This window comes from Aythya ferina (genome assembly GCF_964211825.1).
Source record: "Aythya ferina genome assembly, chromosome: 13".
NCBI lineage: Eukaryota > Metazoa > Chordata > Aves > Anseriformes > Anatidae > Aythya > Aythya ferina.
In genome coordinates this window covers 179,593-197,911 of record NC_140311.1, presented here as the reverse complement: position 1 = coordinate 197,911, position 18,319 = coordinate 179,593, and the positions used below count along the sequence as shown (strand labels likewise).

The 18,319-nt window shown below is 41.4% G+C and overlaps 1 protein-coding gene across 1 annotated transcript in view; it reads right to left on the bottom strand.

Moving 5' to 3' along the window:
• Positions 1-3,472: 3,472 nt before the first annotated feature.
• MSN (moesin) overlaps positions 3,473-18,319 on the bottom strand; it is a 42,575-nt gene continuing 27,728 nt past the window's right edge. The window contains exons 3-13 of the mRNA XM_084534233.1: positions 11,175-11,270; positions 10,568-10,842; positions 10,053-10,136; positions 9,550-9,696; positions 9,008-9,104; positions 7,760-7,923; positions 7,161-7,291; positions 6,335-6,495; positions 5,749-5,841; positions 5,094-5,327; positions 3,473-4,013 (exon numbers count right to left, since the gene is read on the bottom strand). Of these exons, the coding sequence (XP_084390359.1) occupies positions 3,849-4,013; positions 5,094-5,327; positions 5,749-5,841; positions 6,335-6,495; positions 7,161-7,291; positions 7,760-7,923; positions 9,008-9,104; positions 9,550-9,696; positions 10,053-10,136; positions 10,568-10,842; positions 11,175-11,270 (1,647 nt within the window). The 3' untranslated portion in view covers positions 3,473-3,848. The remainder of the gene's footprint in view (positions 4,014-5,093; positions 5,328-5,748; positions 5,842-6,334; positions 6,496-7,160; positions 7,292-7,759; positions 7,924-9,007; positions 9,105-9,549; positions 9,697-10,052; positions 10,137-10,567; positions 10,843-11,174; positions 11,271-18,319) is intronic.

The following is an 18,319-nucleotide window of genomic DNA, read 5'->3' as shown; positions in this document are numbered from 1 at the left end:
TGTTGCTCCACACTTCACATTTAGTTTGTAGACAAGTTCAAGTTTCTCCCACAGTAGCAGATCTCTGAGCACTAACAAATTTTGATGAAATCTGCCTTATTTTACAGTGCAGCAAGCATGAGGCAGTTTCTGCAAAGCCCCTCTTGACAACCACATGGAAAGCAGATACAAATGAAGATCACACAGCTCATTAGCAGAAAGGTAGCAGTAGCCTTGCTCCTCCATCACTGGGACCTGTACTGAGACCTCATGAAACACAAAAGATGGGAAAAAATACCTGTGGAACAAATGAGATTAAAATCTCCAGTACAAGGCTAGTCTTGGACAGACCCAACAGCAAGTCTGGGGCATGCAGCAGCAGCACAGAGCCTGGCCACCCTCATGTGCTCACCTGGTGCTGGATTCCTCATAGGTCAAGGCATGGCAGGCACTCACCAGTGAAAAACTACTGCAGCAGCTCTTCCCCAGTTTGACAGGCAGTTTGCAAGTTAAACATGATACAAATACACACTCAATTTTTCCACACAGAAATCTGAATTCCAGTACTAGTTCCAGTCAGACAGCTGGGAAGGTCAAAAGGGGCATTACTTCAAGCAGTTTCTTGCTTTTGAAGGATGCAAGTAAGATATCCCTATTTGTGATAGTGATATGATCATGGCTGACCTCTCAGAGGTCACATGGCAGACCTCTAACTTGGAGACACATTACTAGACTAAAAGCAAGCCTTAAGCAATCATCCAGACACCATCTGCTGAATTTCTCTAAACTTTATTGGCACTGTAGGAAGAACAGCGTATGGATTTTTAACAACTCCTCCAAACATGGGAAAAAAAAGCCTTAACATCAAGGTTCTCTTTGCAGATAACCACATGGACCCATTAATTACTCCACAACCCTAAGGAATTGAGATTTTATTATAATCCAATAAAAAGACTGGTCAAAAAAACAAAACAAAACAAAAAAAAAAAACACACACCATAATTTACAGCAACAACAAAAAAGATAAAGCCAGGCAAACACTTGATAAGGTATTTCCCTCCCCCCCCACCCCCATTAGGAGTAGTTAACCAATTAAACTGGGACATGGAGAGGAAGAAAAAAAATTCACTGTATTTTAACAGATAAAAAAAAATGTGCCTACAAATCTCAACATAATACTGAAAGCTTCTTACATTAGTTTTCTTGCAAAATATCATTTCTTTACAATACAGTATACATTTCCAAGGGAAGGGGGACCATAAACGTATCCTCCATCCCATGACTAATATTTTCTAATTGTGCATAGCTAGAAGTATTGAAATCAAATATCATTAGATACCACTGGAATATAATACTGGTTAAGAAGAAGAGAGGGCTGAAACAACTACAAAGAGTTAGGTGGACTCACTGGCACAAGCCGTTCTATTCCTATACTGGAACTCTTGAAATTAGAATGACATTTAACAAAAAAAAATAATCAAAACTCTATAAACAGAAGTTATGCCAGCATCATAACATGAGCTCAGCAGTGTTGTGTGACTCAAAGCAGTAAGGCTTACTAGTTTATTATTTGAACACATATTTCAGGCACTGTGTATCAGCTTGTTAGGAAATTGTTTAAATGCAATAAGGGCTTTTTTCCCTGCAAATGCACCAATAGTTGCTACAGACAGAACAGAAGTGCTGAGAACCAGCTTTAAAGCACCAGAACAGAAGTGTAATGGTTGTCTGCCCTGCCAGTAATGAGACTCACGCAGAGTCAGTGCCAATAACCCTTCAGTACAGAAATACACAAATCAGTTCTGACAAGTTTTACTGCAATCTTTCATTTGTGGCTTTCAAAGGACTGGAGCATGTGTTTTTGACCAACCAAAAACTTCCTGGTTCCCCTGCCCAAAAGCATGCTATATTCAGGGGAGAGAAGGGGGCTCTCACATGACTAATCTGAATGTTCAGAAGTAACACGCTAAGTTATGCTTCCAACAGTAGTTGGGTTGGTTGGTGTGTGGATTTCCACAGACTTGTATTGATTCAAAAAAAAAAAAAATGCAGCATTGGTGAGGTTGTTTCTAGCAGCCCAAGGAATTCTTGGGGAAATACTGCAGTTTGTTAACACTGACATGGACATTTCTTTTTGGCACATTCCCCCTTTGCCATATTTCAGGGAGCTGAAAATACTTCAGCGATCAAATACTTTCCTTCCATCACCATGAACAGTGACACCATACAGACAATGGAGGCATCCACAAAAATTAGAAAGTCACAAGATTTAGGATCATGTTAGGCAAGAAAATAAGTCACAGGCTAGCCCAATAACTTCCTATAAGGACAGGCTAATCCAAGGAGGGTAAAGCAAAGGAGGACTCCGTTGTAGATGGAATCCATTTTAAGAGGCCTCTTCTAAAGGTTAAGGTTTCCTTCCATGAAGGATCAAGGCAAAATGCAATTCAACCCTGAGCATACATGGCTGTTTTCTCCCCAGATATGGGGGTATGGGGGTGGGGCAGAAGCATGGGTAGGAATAGATAGCTTGGAAGACCGGCGGTGATGGGCATTAGAATGATTGATACAAATGGTTCCCAGGACCAGTCCCCCCCACAACCACTAGTGTCCTGTTTCTAAGAGACAGAGATACTGTGTTCAAAGCTATAACAGGGGCAAAGCATCCTTCTGGAGAAGGAAAACCATTTGAGCCAGGGATCTGGCAAAACTACTGAAGATTAAGGCAACAATTGGACAAATATCTCATGACCCTCTCCCATCAAATGCTGCTGGTAGCCAGGAAGACAGCTGCAGTCTTGTTTCTACATGACCCAGATACAAAAGTAGTTTTTGGTCCCCAGCTGCTAATCACTTTTTATGATTGTATCTGGTTTAAACAAAGACATCTGAGCTACAGTAGATCTATACACCATCATAAGGCACTGACAACTATGTGCTAAAAAGACTTCATAGAAAAAACTGAAATCCCATTCACATGACTGAAATGTACTGGTTCAGCAAGAGAAAATATAGTTACAGGAATTTGTAGACATTTACATTTCTGCTTACCTCTTTTCATTTTCAGTGGTGACCCAGTAATGGAAGGCAGTGTTCTTTAGCTATCTCTGCCTCCATAGTTACATTCAAGTCAGACAAATGACAGTGAACAAAGCCATTTACCCAGAGGAAAACTTCTGGAAAATGGGGAATTCAAGGCTCTGATATACCCCTCATTAGTGGAAATACTGCAAAGGCCTCCATGTGACTAGGAAATTCCAAGTTTCATCATTAAATAAGAAGTAACACCAGCAGGAACGCCACAGATTCTGTTTGGTCTGCTTAAATTTAAAGGACAAAAGCTTTGGTCTTTTATAAAGAAAGTCCATATTCTACCTCCAACCCTCCTTCCTTCTTCCCACACTCCAGCCTCTCCTTCTCAACTACGTGATTCGGACCCTTAATGAAGTCAGAAATGGCCTCTAGGCTTAATAATGAAGCTTGTGCAAGTTAGTAGGAATGTCAAACTGTTAGCACTTTACTGTACGTAATTCAGTAAAAGTATCTGCTGGCCTCCCTACCCAATGGGAGAGGACAGCAACACAGCTATTTCAGTAAGCAATACAAAACTAAATGCAGTAAGACTTTACCCAAAGCCAAAGAATTTCAGATTTGCCCCAATACAAGTTTGCTTTCCCAAGCCGCCCCAGGAAGGTGTTAAATGATGTTCTTTCTTCTGTCGCTGAACTCCAGCATTTGCCCAAAACTCTATAAATAAGACCATGGTCACTCTTCTGTAGTGGTTCCAGCGCAGCACAATTATGAGTGAGTGATGGGAGAGGATGGGAAAGGGGAGAAGAGAGTGCAGGGCAGCAGGTGCAGGGGAGAGTTTACATGGACTCAAACTCATCAATGCGCTGCTTGGTGTTGCCCTGCCGAATCTGACGAAGGGTCTTGTACTTGTCTCGGCCCAGACGCATATTTTCAGCGTGGATCATATCATTGGCTGTCTTCTTGGTTTCATCCCGAGCATTTGCTAGCTCTGAGGAAAGAGCCTTTGTAGAAAGGGAAACAGACAGCAATGGGTTAGCAATGCCAGAGACTCAAAGTTAGACAAGGAGTTTCCTTGCTGATCCTTCTAAACAGGAAACAGATGAGCCCAACTGCATACAGTCCTGGGCAACCTTGTCTAGCTGACCCTGCTTGAGTGAGGCAGTGGAACTAGAGGATCTCAAGAGGTCCCTTCCAAACCAAACATTACTGTGGAAGTTGTTAATATTTTTCCCTAACATTGGAAGGTAGAAAATTTCGGGCACTTCCACCTTACTTATCTTTGTCTAGCACAGTAACAAAGACAGCCATCAGTTTATTTCAGAAGAAGAATGAGAAAGTCCAGTGGAGAAATCCCTAAAGACTTCAGGAGCATTTTGCAGAAATGAAGCAGTTACAACCTTCTACCATAGAAGAAACTTGCTGTAGATGAAAAAGGGCGTATCTCTATCACTCTGCCTGTGCATAACCATCACAGCATGATACAGAACAAAATCTGCTGCAAGCCAGGCAGCTAGAAGGCAGTGTGGAGAAAAAAAAAAAAAAAGAGGAGAAAACTAACAAAAAACACCTTGTAAGCATCAACACTGTAACACTGGCATTCCCATTCCTTACAAGGAGGAGGTGCAGCATTGCTTCCCCCATGCTGAGCCCTATTGAACTGCTCTCAGGATTTTGCAGTGAAACCCATTCAGACAAGAAAGACAGCCAGCTTCATGATAAGAACTTGACCAAGTCCTCTGATACTTTGCAGCCAGGGCTATGAACAGCTGTCAGATGGCTGTCAAAACTTACACAAGCACAATACATCCAACAGATACTGCTTCTTGGCACTGTTTGAAAACACTTTGCTGTTTCAAATGAAACGGACATCAAGTGTCAGGAAACAAGCTATGCCCCCCTCCCCAGTGGTAAAGTAAGCAGCTATCTGATAAGATAACAATCATCTTACCTCATCCACCTCTCACCCCCCTCCCTTTTTTTTCCTTCCTTCTGAGGAATACCACTAAAACCTTCCAGCTGTACTAATGGCAAGAACAGAAGCAACACCCCAGCACACACTCACTCTCCTGCCAGCTTCTTACCTTCAGGTGTTTCTGGACCCGTTCATTCTTCTCTGCTTCAGTGGTACGCTGCTCCTCACTGCGGTCCTTGATGGTGGCCTCTGATCGTAGCTCAGCACTGGCTTCTGCTGCATTCTCATCCTGTTCATCATCATGCTCATTCTCAGACTGCATGGGTTCGGTGACATGAGGGGTGCTCATAGCAGTCTTCAGTTCCTCTTTGGTCTTTTCTAGGTCCTCCTGCACCATTTGTGCCTGCAGCAAGACATGCCACAGTGAGTTAGTGAATGCAATCCAGAGCGTGAGGGACTTCTCACACAAGTTCAGAAGCACTACTTAGTGCTTATTATATCAAACCTTGCAGCTCTTGCACACTGAAATGGTACTTTCCATAGCTACCCAGACACAATCACTTGCAAAATTTTCTGCTGGCTAGCAGATTTGAGAAATGCTTATAACTCATGGAAAATTAGATATAGATTTAATCAGTCAAATTGTTTCTAGATATGGGTCACTCATTCGACTTAAAGAAGCAAAGCTAGATATCCACAACAGCCTCAAGCTTGCAGACGATCAATCAGTCTAGTATGGTACCTAGTGCAGTAGTTTAGGTCACAAAACAAAACAAAGATTAACCCCACAAAAAGTACTGCTGTTTGTTCACATTCTGCTTTACCTTCTGTTGCCACTCCTGGGCCTCACTCTCTTTCTTCTGCCTAGCCAGCTCCAGCTGTGTGATCCTAGCTGTGAGTTCAGCCATCTCAGCAGCCTGCAAAGGAAAGACTTTCAGTGGGGACAAAACACATACACTTGCTAAATGAAGCATTAAAAAACAGTATCTCTCTAATATCGTTTTGTTAAGGAGAACATCTTTACATATACTTCAGTCCCACTGATAACTACAGGATTAAAGGGAAAAGGAAGTTTAAAAAAGTTTTGGGTTTTGTTGTGTTTTTGTTTTTTCCTCCAAACAGAACTGGAGAACTCACATCTTTGAATCCAAGCCAGGGAAAGCAATTAGTGAGTTCTGCATGCTGTTCTCAGCATCACATACTGTTGTAAGCAAAAAGCACAACAATCCAAACCCACTGTACAAAGAGATGCAAACACCTGTATTCAGATATAAGCTCATCTACCTGAGGATAAAAATTAAGGAACCATACTATTCTTCCTTACTACGTTCATAGCTTGGTTTGTTCTATGAGTTTGAACCCCTACATTGTCACTATTTGCCCTACTCAATTTTCAGCTCACCCACTTACCAGCTGTTCCTGGGTCTTTTGTTGATCATGGGACGCTTTCAGCAGGGCCTCCTTTGCCTCTTCTGCTTCTCTACGTTCTTTAGCCAGTTTTTCTGCTTCCTCTTGAGCTCGTTTTCTTTCCTGTTCCAGCTCCATGGCTCTGCGCGTCTGTTCTTCCAGTTCTGAAAGAAGAGCATAGTACATTGAAGAGAGATCAAGTAAAGAATGGCAGCAGAAGAGGAAAGTGTTCCTATCTCTACCTCCTAGATGAGACCTTTCCTTTAGGAAGACAAGCAGGATGCAAGAAACTGTCCCCTTTCTTCTCCTTCATATTGTAAATTGAAGCTGGAAGACCAAGAGTCAAGCCTGTTCCAAATCAGCAGATTACTTACCTCATTGATTTGTAGGGAAGTACCTATCCCAAAATGATGTCCTTAAAGACGACAAGCATACAGCACTTTGATTGGGCAACACAGCGTGGCCAACATTACTATGCAACTAGACCATAAGAACCAGAGCACTGGCTGGTAGGACCCCTGCTATGCTTTTTTACTCCTTCCTCTACAGGTGTACTGAGATAAAGCTTCCAGCCATTAAATGAACAACTGCAACATAGATTGGCTGACGGAGAGGCAGCTTAGCTGCCACCTACATCTTTAACACAAGCCATACTTCAGCAGGTGCAGTTGGAGAAGTTATATTCAGCTTCAGAAGGCTAAACTTGGGACCTACCACACCAATTTGGACATAGAGTCTGAATGGCTCAGAGATGCTTCTAGTTTTACTCCTTGAAACCTTCTCACTCAGATTGTGCATCTAAATGGAATACTGGAGCATTTCATCTTACCTTGCTGGGCTTTCTTGGTTTGCTCCTCAATTTGCTTGAGTCTCTCCATTAGTTCCTCCTTTTCACGTTCAATCTTCTCCTTCTCCTTTTCTGCCAACTCCCTCTTCTTCTTCTCATTCTCCAGGAGGGCTCTGATGATGGGAAAAATCATAATACAATTTACAATTAATAGATATCCAGTCTGGAGTGCTTCCTAGTGAAGCTATAAGCACACAAGAGATGTGCACTAGATCACTCAGCTGATGAGCTTTACTCCAGCTGTATCCTTTTAAACTGAAGCAAAGAAAGAAAAAGCTGTGTCAGCATTCACCTCAGTGGGAAGTTCTCAATAGCAATGATACTAAGAGAAAGCTCTTTATATCAAGATCCAGATTAGTCCTTCCAAATAGACAGACACATTTTTAACTCCAAGGAAGTGTTAGTGGGTCACACTTGTGATGAACACTGTTTCCATCCTCCCATTATATCTACTGAAGCAGAAAGAAATTTGCCCTGTTTTTGGCTCAAGAAGATTAATGTGCTGCCAGAAATTTATCTAGCACATGGTACTATTATGCCGTGACCAACCAAGTCCAGGTTACTCAGAAGCCTACACCAACCTCTCCATCTGTTTCTGATGCTTCTCTTCCCGGGCCTGTGCTTTCATCTGCTGCACCTCAATGGTATCTGGTTTACGTCTGCGCATGTAGAGCTCATGGTTCCCCATGCAAAGTGCCAAGATTCGTTTGTTAATCCGTAATCGAGGGGCGTAGAATACAAAGTCCTTGGGACAAGGAAAAGGCAACATTATACTTGTTCCTTTAGCATAATAACCCCCTGAGTATGCAATATGCTCCAAGACCCTAAGCTTTCTAGAACTGCTAGCCAGCTTTTCTGCTCAGCATCTAGTTCACTCTTTCAGGAGTGAATTTCAACCTGATAAACACAGGGCAAAAGTGCCCAACTTCTCCTTGCAGTGGGCTCAGTTTCACTGTAAAGCATTTCTAGTACACGGAGTGCAGAGTGACTTGCTCCATTGTTTCATTGCAAACACAATCAGGAGTTAGTTCACCAGGCATATTGAGACTATACCTTCTCCCACCTTTCTTCCCACTTAGCTCTTTAATATAATAGTCTGGCCATCCACATCAAGCGTAATGCTTTGTCTTATGTCAGAAAGGGTGTCAAACATTACGCCCTGCAGATAAATAATTTCGTTCTGTTAAAACAGAGCAACAGCAGTGGGAAAATGCTTCCAAACAGCTGTGAAACAAGAACAGCCAAAAAAACAGAAGGTATCAGCTCACACAAAGTTAATAAGCCCTAAAGATCAAACCAAGCTGAATTATGTTTATTAAAAATTTCTAAGAAAAAATGCTCCCAGTGTACCCTACAAAACAACCTGAATCTTCAGCTTCAAATAAGGTGGAAAACTGTGAAAGACATTCCACACTACTAAAGCCAACATGATGCAACAGAAGCTTTCAAGGTTAACATGGGTAGCTCAGACCAGTAATTGTATCAGAAAATTGGTATGGTCTTAGGAGAACCAGCAACCCTAAGCTGAAAGCCTCTCTTTCCCACTGACTTCATACAGCATAAGGTTACAAGGGAAGAAATTTGTTCAGTGTGGCCAGAACCAAGCTCCATCTATCCCCTTACTGCTATTAGATCCATTCTGGGCATACTGCCCCAAACGTATCAGGTAGTAGAGCACTGCTTAAGTCAATGTTGACATTACTGATAACAAGATAATGTACAATTAAATAAAAAACACACAGCAAGAAAAAAAAGCTAGCAATCAACTGATTATTCAGCTAAGAAGAAACTGAAAGTTTAAAAACTTCAATTTGAATGCTGCTTCTTACCGGTGCTTTCTTGTCAATAGGCTTGATAACAAACTTCTTGTCATTGAATGAGATGTTTCTGATCTCACTCCAAGGGAATCCAATTTTTGGTGTTAGCCTACAGAAATAGAAAGCAAAGGAGATGAAAGTCTCAAGTCATTCCAAATTCTTGACCTACAATAAGAAGCTTAAAATTCTGCCAAACCTGCCTTCATATTTCAGTATTCTTAGGTTGACTCGAATAAGCAAACAAAATTAGAATCATTTAAATGAACTACAAACAGAGAGTAGTTTTACACTTATTTATTTAATGAAAACATAACTGAAGAATTCATCTGCATCATGAAGACTAAGGATGCAAGTAAAACTAACTTGATAACATTTGACAATGTATTATGTTTTCTGGTCCAAAGCACCATGTTTAAGGGAGCATTCTGGCAGCATCAAAAATACAGCCAAGAATGATACAGAAGTAGTAGAGTTTAGCATAAGACCAGAATTCCAGAAAAGACTACCTTTAGTAGAAAGGAGTAGAATGTAGTGATGAGTGAGGGGTTAATTACCTGTCATTCTGCTCATAAATGTTGAGTCCAAGAGCATCTACACCTAGCCAGAGTTCAGAGCCCTTTTTGTTCTTAATGCTGAAGTAGTTCACACCATACATTTCCAGATCCTGTGCAATCTTCAGGTACTCCAAAACAGCATCTTCTCTGCAGCATGCAAAAAGAAAGCAGATATCCCTTCTGAGTCAACATTAGATCAAGAAGGTGCTGGGCGCTGTCTTCCTACACGGCTAGAGCAGCAATAAGCTGGCAAAGACTCCAAGAACCATTCTTGAAGACAATAGCAAACAAAATCTGCAAGCTTGTTTTTTTGTTGTTCTTGTTTTGTTTGTTTGTTTTTTACATTAAGGACAACCAGCTGGGCCTAGTTACTCCCAGTGGAATAATCTGAAGAATGCTAACTCATCCTGGAGTAAGTCACAGATTTTTATACGACTTCATACTTCACGCGCTAGCATATATCACAATATCTTAAATACAGCAGTTCCACATGCATCAGTTACCTAATCATTCCTCGATGTTCCTCATGCCACACCTGGATCCTCTCTTCCCACTGGTCTTTGTTAAGCTTATGCTGCTCCAGAACTCTAGAAAGAACACATTGGATGATTTAGACCAGCCACTGCATTTATGCTGACACAGTCACATCACTTCAGAACACCACATTATTAAATACGCTGTGGGCATCAGTTTCCCCACAAAAATGTTCCAAGAAATAGGAGTTCTATAATAAGACTAGGTAGAGACACACTAGTCAGTATTCAAGACTTCTGACAAATGACAAGCTATGTTCACCTTGCACCATAATATTTTTGTTTGTTTGTTTTGGAGCTTCTCCCACTACCTCTAATCAGAGTTTCTTCAGTAGCAATAGGACCTTTAAGATTAAAGCTCCTAAAGAGCTCTCATCCTCAGAGAGGCACCAGACTACTTTATTCTGAAAAGTGCAGTCAAGACCACAAAAAAACTACAAACCTTTTAAGGCAAAGAAAAACTAAGACTGACTAAGTTCACTTACCTCTGTGGAAGCAGTTTGTCACTAGCAAGGTAGCCAGACTTATGAACCTCTTTGTTGAAGTCTCCATATTTTGACTGGACAGCATAGGAAGCCAGCAGGACAGCTGTTTCTGGAGGACAATAAATGTCATCGTTCAGAATTGCTTCCTTTACTTGGAGGAAGAATAGGCGCTGTGTGATGTCCTGGATCAGCTCTTCTGCCACATCCTCTGGGTAGAACTTGGCTCGGAATTTGAAAAGCAGAGGGCTTTCTTTGCGTACATCTTGTGCTGTTACCTGGAGCAACAAAGTTATTCTGTTTTATAGCCCACATACCAAGTGAAGATGATCAGGTTTATGGACAGGAAGAGAAGACAAGCATGCATTTGAAAAAATTTCTCCTTTCCAACACAGTAGTGAATGGGCAAGTATTCACATGAGCATCATATTAACAATTCTTGGGGTGGGTAACAGATTTTCCAGGGTGGGGAAGATGGACTGAAGGAAGGTGGTACCAACTTGCTGTAATTTCAGGTGTTTATAGAAGAACAGATCCCTGATCAAAGTACAGAGACTGAATCTCCAACAAAAGGGAACCAAGGATAAATGAGAGGTTGAAGCAAACATACCTTTTTATTTAATTTCAGCCATGTTGAGAAACCTTTTGTGTCCTGATACTGGAGTCCAAAAAACCAGACCTCTCTTAGACCAATTGTCTTGACAACCTGGAAGAAAGATAATTATTAGGAATCCCAGTCAGACAGGCTGATCTCACTGGTGGTGGAGAACCACCGGGGGGGGGGGGGGGGGGCAAGACTACTGCAGTATTATGCTGGTATAAAGGAGGGGGGAAGTTTCTTGGCAGAGCCTGTTCACTAGCATGGGGCCACCACTTTGTACTCTGTCAAGTCTGGGACCCGCCTGCCATGGGGTTCAGCAAGTCAAGGGAGGTTCAGGCTGGACATCAGGAAGAGGTTCTCCACCAAGAGGGTTGTTGCACACTGGAACAGGCTCCACAGGGAAGCAGTCACTGCACCAAGCCTGTCGGAGTTTAAGAAGTGTTTGGACTGTGCACTTGGTCACATGGCCTGCATTTTTGGGCAGACCTGTGGTGACATGAGTTGGACTCGATGATCTTTGTGGGTCCATTCCGACTCAGGATATTCTACGATTCTAAGTCTAGAAACTGAAGTTCATCTACATCCTTCCTGATCTGCCCCCCCAAGTTGTTCTTACACCTGTGAACAAGGCACTTACCTGTAACCTCCAATACTAGACAATAGAGGAAGGAGAAGACAGTTGGCTTTAGGTCTACACTGTACCTGGAGAACTGCTTTTAACACAGCTCCCACCCCTTGTGCTCCCTCACAGCTTCCCTCCTTCAGGGTGCAATGATTTGACAAATAGCTGAGGTAGATTTAGCACTGCGTTGTCCCATGTTCTATATGATCTCTACCCAACCCCCTACTTTCTTTTAAGTTGATTCCACGCTGATTCTGATTCCTAAGGATGCACTCTATTTCCTTCTAATGTGGTCTCCAGATTTGTTGATATACAACATTAAGGTCACAGGTTTCCTGCAAACACATTACTAACTAGTTAGATTACTTAGGGCTTGGATAAGACATTTCTTCTGGCTTTACAGAAGCAGCGGTAGGGCACAAAAAAAAAAAAAAAAAAAAGGAGGGGGGAGTTTTCAGCAGAGACATGCTATTAGTAGCACATACAAAACTTACACAAGGCCATGTAGTGTATATACATCATTCCATTGAAGTCCATTAAATTATTCAGCCTGTCCTTGCTTGAATATGGAGAATTGGCATTAAGCCCAGAGTAAACAGGGATTTGTGGGCCTTCACTTGCACATATCACATAGTAGGATGCCCACAGCTAAGGAGGCTTTCAGAATAGCATTAGACCTTGCTGTATGTATTGAAAGTACATGGTAGGAGAGGAAGAAGGGCTGTCCTAGAGCCTAAGGAAAGCTCTGTTCTCGGCAACATTAACATTTGAATGGGATGGAGGCTCGCCCCCCACTGCTGCATGTGTCTGCTTGCCTCATTTTCATTTGTCAGCAGCTTAAGCCTGGGAATTCAACAAGCTGAACTGCCAGCAAGGAATTGAATGGCATCGCACTGCGGCCCCGCACAAAGGGGCTTTTATTCCATAGCAGAAGTCTGCAGAGCAATAGCGGTGATAACAATGGCCCGGATGGGGCGGAAGAGCACAGCACACAACGTCACACCCCCAGATTGCTATTGAATCAAAGTAAAATGCAGTGCAATTCCTGCTCTACGAATTATGTGAGCTTGTAAAGCAAGGCATGTTGTGGCTTCTTAGCCTGAGCATAAATCTGGCCCATTTAGCCTTCATCCTGAAAGTAAAGACGCATGATGGTAGCCTCTGTCAAGTGGGGAGAAGGAAAAAAAAGACAGCAGTTAGCAGCTCAATTTTGTTTGGGGGTGTACAGCATTTAGAGCCCTGATGAACTGTGAGATATTCCAAAAAACAAACAGCTATTGGCAACAGCTAGGGCTGGAAAAGGGCTGGTGCACAGAACAAGAGAATACAGAGTACTGTTTAACGCATAGACCACTATGCTTAAATACCAGAGTTTACTCTCTTGGCTGGACAGTGACATCTTTTCTTTGTACCACAGAAAATATTAAGTCAGTCCCAGTGTCTTGTTTAGCATGCAGTACAAGGTTTAATATACAGTTGGCAACAGATTACAGGCAGACTTAAAATCCAGCTGTTGCACAAAACCTTGACCAGCCACAAGGCTCTTCAAACACCTTTAGCTTAAAGGCCACTTTGTGAGCAAATTTGTCTCTCTGCCTTAGGGTAGGTGGTGTATTTCTAGAGACAATCTAAGCACATAGTACCTTCTTTACATATGTTCAGAGTAGAGTCTCAAGGTCTTCCCGACAGCCTTTTCTCTCATTTCTCCTTACTCTACTTTTTCCAGGCCTGCATGGCTCCTGAACTTCCCCTCACCAAACACTAACCTTCCTCCCAGCTACAGATCTTGCCATTAAGAGGTGTCCCACAGCAGCAGGAGGGCCATAATAGGCAGGTCTCCTAAATGTAGATTTTAGCATCAAGATGATTATTGAAGATTGCCCTTTTTCTCAGCCCCAGGAAATATACCACCATACTTGCAAACAAGTGGGGATCTTGCATGAAAGCAATGTCTACACAAAGATAGCAAAGCATTCAAGCAGAAAGATGTTCCACTCAGAACAAGTTCCTGCTCTGAAGGCCAAAGCATCCTGGACTATTCCACAGCACATAAATCAGACTTGAATCTTACCTGTTGTCCTGCCTGAAGATGAAGCAGGTCTTGACAGGCATGTCAAGTATTTCTAAGAGTAAGGTGCTAGCAAATAGTATTGCTGGAGTAGCTCTGACCTGCTGCCACACCTGCAGTTTAATATGCCATAGTTATTCTGTTCAGGCTAGTAAACAAGGCCAATTTGGAATGGTTTATGAAATTGAACATGTATCTAGCCCACAGGTAGATTGCACTGATATTCGAATCATGTCTCTCAAGAAGACTCAAGTTGCTTCATCATGTGTCTTCAGTCTGGCTATGGGCACAGATGAAGCCTGCAGAGATTAATGCCAAAAATAATCCCAGAGATTAATTCCAAGAATCCCAAATCATTCAGTTCGTGCTACTGTCACCATGCTGGTTCTTTTCCTAGCCTTCCTACATCCCAATTGCCCATGCAAGATTACCATGCCTCAAGAACTTTGATCATCAGATAACATAACCATCTTAATGCTGAAGCCACTATCTCTTAGACTTCACAATATCCATAAAATAGTATTGGAAGGACTGAAGTTTACATGGTCAGCTACAGGCTCAGAGAGCACAAAGCATATCATCAAGGAGCAAATCTGAAGTCAGGGAAGTGGAGTTCATTGTAGGTTGGAGAAGGAAGCACTGACTAAGTAGTTTAGTAACCACAACTCATCGTTAAAAAATAAAGCCTGATGCAAGGCCTATCAAATAAGTAGATCCTCATCTATCTATTGTACTTACCACCCAATAGATCTAGTATGGCAGACAGCTAAGCCACTTCTACAAAAGACTAGAAGTAAGAGGCTCTAAAGTGGGAAAGAACAAGAAACTAACACAATCCAAGGTCAGAAGTGATCAGAATCAAAGCATTTGAGAAGCTGCCTTATAGAAGCAACTGGGTACACAGAAGAAGGAGTATGTTTTCATACCACAGAAGTGCTCAAAACAGAAAAAGGTTTTGTGACTACAGTTTGTATGCAGGCTGTTTGAGGAGCTTGTAAAGTCAGTGTCCATTAAACCAGGGCATTTCTGTGAAAAAACCTTCCAGCCAGCCAGCTGTGAAGCACTTGGGCCAGTGAATTACTGTTACCTCTCCCGCCCAAGGCATAGGCTAGTCCCCCTGCCTCTGTGACAGAAAACATCTGCTAGAATCAGTTTATCCCCTCCCAAAAAACAAAGTTTCAGAGGGAATTGAAACTGGGGGGACACAACTGCAAAGCAATAAGTAGTTAAGCAGTTCTACCACATACACAAAAAAAAAAAGTTATTTTTTCATAGAATATCCAAGCTGGAAGGGACCCACAATGATAATCAAGTGCAATTCCTTAGGTCCCCAAATGACCACCTGAAAAAAATCTGACAGTGTATGTATAGGAGACATACAAAGCAAAGCAATGCTTTGTTTTACAGACTAGCCTCCAATCTAACTACACTTCAATTTGATAAAGAACAGGGTCAAAGAAGGAAAACAAGCAGCTATCACTGCTGCAGTACCTGTACGCTGCATCCCAGGAAAGCGATATTCCAAGCTGCCCATGAAGTAACCGGTGATTCACTGCATGAGGGGTAAGCAGCCCTCCCAACAGCCATAGCCTATACTTAACCTTGGCAGAACTGTTTTTCCTGGTGAGTTGGCAAGCACTAGAATCCAGTATCTGATGCTAAGAGGCATGTAAGCAAAGATGCTAAAGGTAGGTTTGCATAATCTTCCTGTCTCAATTAATACAGGTTTTGTCCATGTAAACTATTTAAGATAATGCTATACAATTACAATCCTAGGGGATGGGATGATGTAGGAAGACCTCTAGTATAAATCATTGTGTTATTACACCATATGTCAGCTCATAAGGATACTTCTAGTCAGGTACCTTGGGGCAGAAGATGACAACACTACAAAACTTCATCATGGAACTTAATCAGGCATGATAGAGGAAGACAGGACCTTTCCTACCTCAAGCCCATTCACCTACTAATACTATGGAACTTTATCTCTAAACTCGAATTGTTCTTGCTCATGAAGCTACATAGACATAAGCTTTTCCAAAAATCCTTTGAATCCCATTCGGAATAGGACAGAACTACATCTTGGATAATGAATATATTTACTCTACCTTTAGACACAATGAGTGGAAACAAATACTCTCTAAACATTACTGAACAAAGCCAGCAGCATGCACTAAGACAGTTGTGTGGCCAGAAACCTTGGTAAAATTTAGTAGCTTCCTTTTTGCTTAATTCAGAACTGACCATGCATTCAAATTGAAAGGGCACTCGGGGGCAAAAACATTCAGGATCTCTAAAAATTCTTCTGTGAAAGAGTCAAAATCAGGTTTCACACCAGAAGGTCAATATGCTGCAACAGCAAAAGCATAAACTTGCTTTGTAGAGAAAATCCCTACCCTCAAAAAAGCCCTCATGAAGGCAGACATTTTTTCAGAACCAGATTCATGCAAAAACACTAGTTTAACACCATAAGGAGTGCATGATATTTCAAGGGAGCTAGAAAATATAGTTGAAATATCTTTTAGGTATTTCCTAAAAAGGAAGGGATAGAATTGTCCATAGAAAAATAAAAGGTGCGTTAAGAAATAATGAACAAACAGCCCAAAGTTGAACTGCACATTATTTAAATTTATTTAAACTTAACACAAGCTAAATTGAATTCAGCTATAACTTTGTTCTTACTCATTCCAGTACGGGACCCATGAACACCTCAGGATGGAAGCCAGATAGAGTGAGAAGATTAGTCAGACAGTCATTGCTTAGTCCCTGTTAGTAGTGTCAGCATGAAGAACAGCTCTGGACTAGTCCTTTACAAGAACTAATCTACACAAACAGCTCAGCTATTTGAAATATTGAATACATGCCTGTTGACAGTTAAAAAAAAAAAAAAATTAAGAGAGCAAGGCAAAAGTGGCTAGACTACAAAAATCTCACTTTAAGTTCTCTTAAGAGTGAGGTGAACAGGCATTAGTTTTTGAGAATCAATCATCAGATAAGATGATTTGGTTGCAACATATGAAGTGTTCTGGTATAGTGGACAGACGTATTTGCATCACAGAGTAGCACTCCTGACTCATGCATCTGCCTCCAGATGACTTTTGCTAGATAAAAGAATACTAGAGGCTCCTCGTGATTTATGACCATTTCATTGCTTTACACTCAGCAAGAGATTCCTCACATACTGATCAGTAAATTTTATACTATAATAGTCCAATATGTTCAAAGCTCTCTTCCTGTATTAAAGGGAGTAAGTCAAGCTATGCACTGTCAGGTCACTATACACTCTCGTTTTGATATACAGTTAGCTCTTTATGCACAGATCAAGAATATGTTTGAGCTTGTCCCTAATACAAATACTTGCTCCCCCCATCCCCAGTATTTTCAGCCCCCTTTATGCACAGGTCTGATTATGGATAGTCTCTTTTGCAATAAATATGAGCCTTGATCATTAAATAAATAAAAGATGGACAGACAATTGTCTGTTGCATATTTGCATTTTGAGACCAGCATGAAATGTTTCCTCATTGTTTAAGGAGTTGAATACCTACTTCCTTTGCAATTACTTTCCTTAATAGTAAAAGAGTAAATCATTAGATTGCAGGGCACAAGAGAAGCTGGGATTAGGTTCCCTGACCACTCACATAAAAATAGCCTCCAAAATTCTGTATTTGTGCTAGAGGTGAAAGACATTCAGCATCCGCACATCTTCTGCCAACTCCCCATGTTACTGCTCAGAACGTTCCCAAGCCATGGCAGAGGGTTAGTCTTTCTATCATCAGCACTGTTGTGTTAGGTCTTTGACTAACCGTCTGCCAATGGTAAGGCTCTAAAACATTCATTTCAGAATCAGTCCTATCAGAAACCAGAAGCACTGCCTCTACAAAGCATATATGCTAAGATATATGCTGAACTATTAAAAAAAACTTTTAAAATTTAAAAAATTCTTATGACTATAGCACCCATCCACCAAGTCTCTGATGTACGGATAGTATAAAGTGACAGTGTACACCAGATCCTTTAAATATAGCAATTGTTTAACAGCTAGCTTCTGAAAGTTTTTTCCTCCCATAGTATTTCTTCTTCCAACTCTATCTACAACCCAAGTTAGAAAAAGTAAACAGTCTCATCTATATCAGCAACTTCAAAACTTAGTTTTGCAGCAGCATTTATTTTCTCCCTTCACTGAGGGTATGATAGAAAAAAAAAACACAACAAGACTTCTGTTTAGACAGGTGCTGTGTGAAACACATTGCACAAAGAAGAATGTACAGCTGTTCCAGAACATGACATGAAGGAGTGAAATCAATTACTAAGACACAAAAAATTCCCTTATGGGAAACACGATTAGATGCCTCTCAAAAACAGACAAGTTGCTGAAGTCCAAGTTTAACACCACAATTTCAGTTTGTACTTTATGTCAAATGAGGCAAAAACTGAAGATGGTCTAGAGCTGACTGAGAAGTT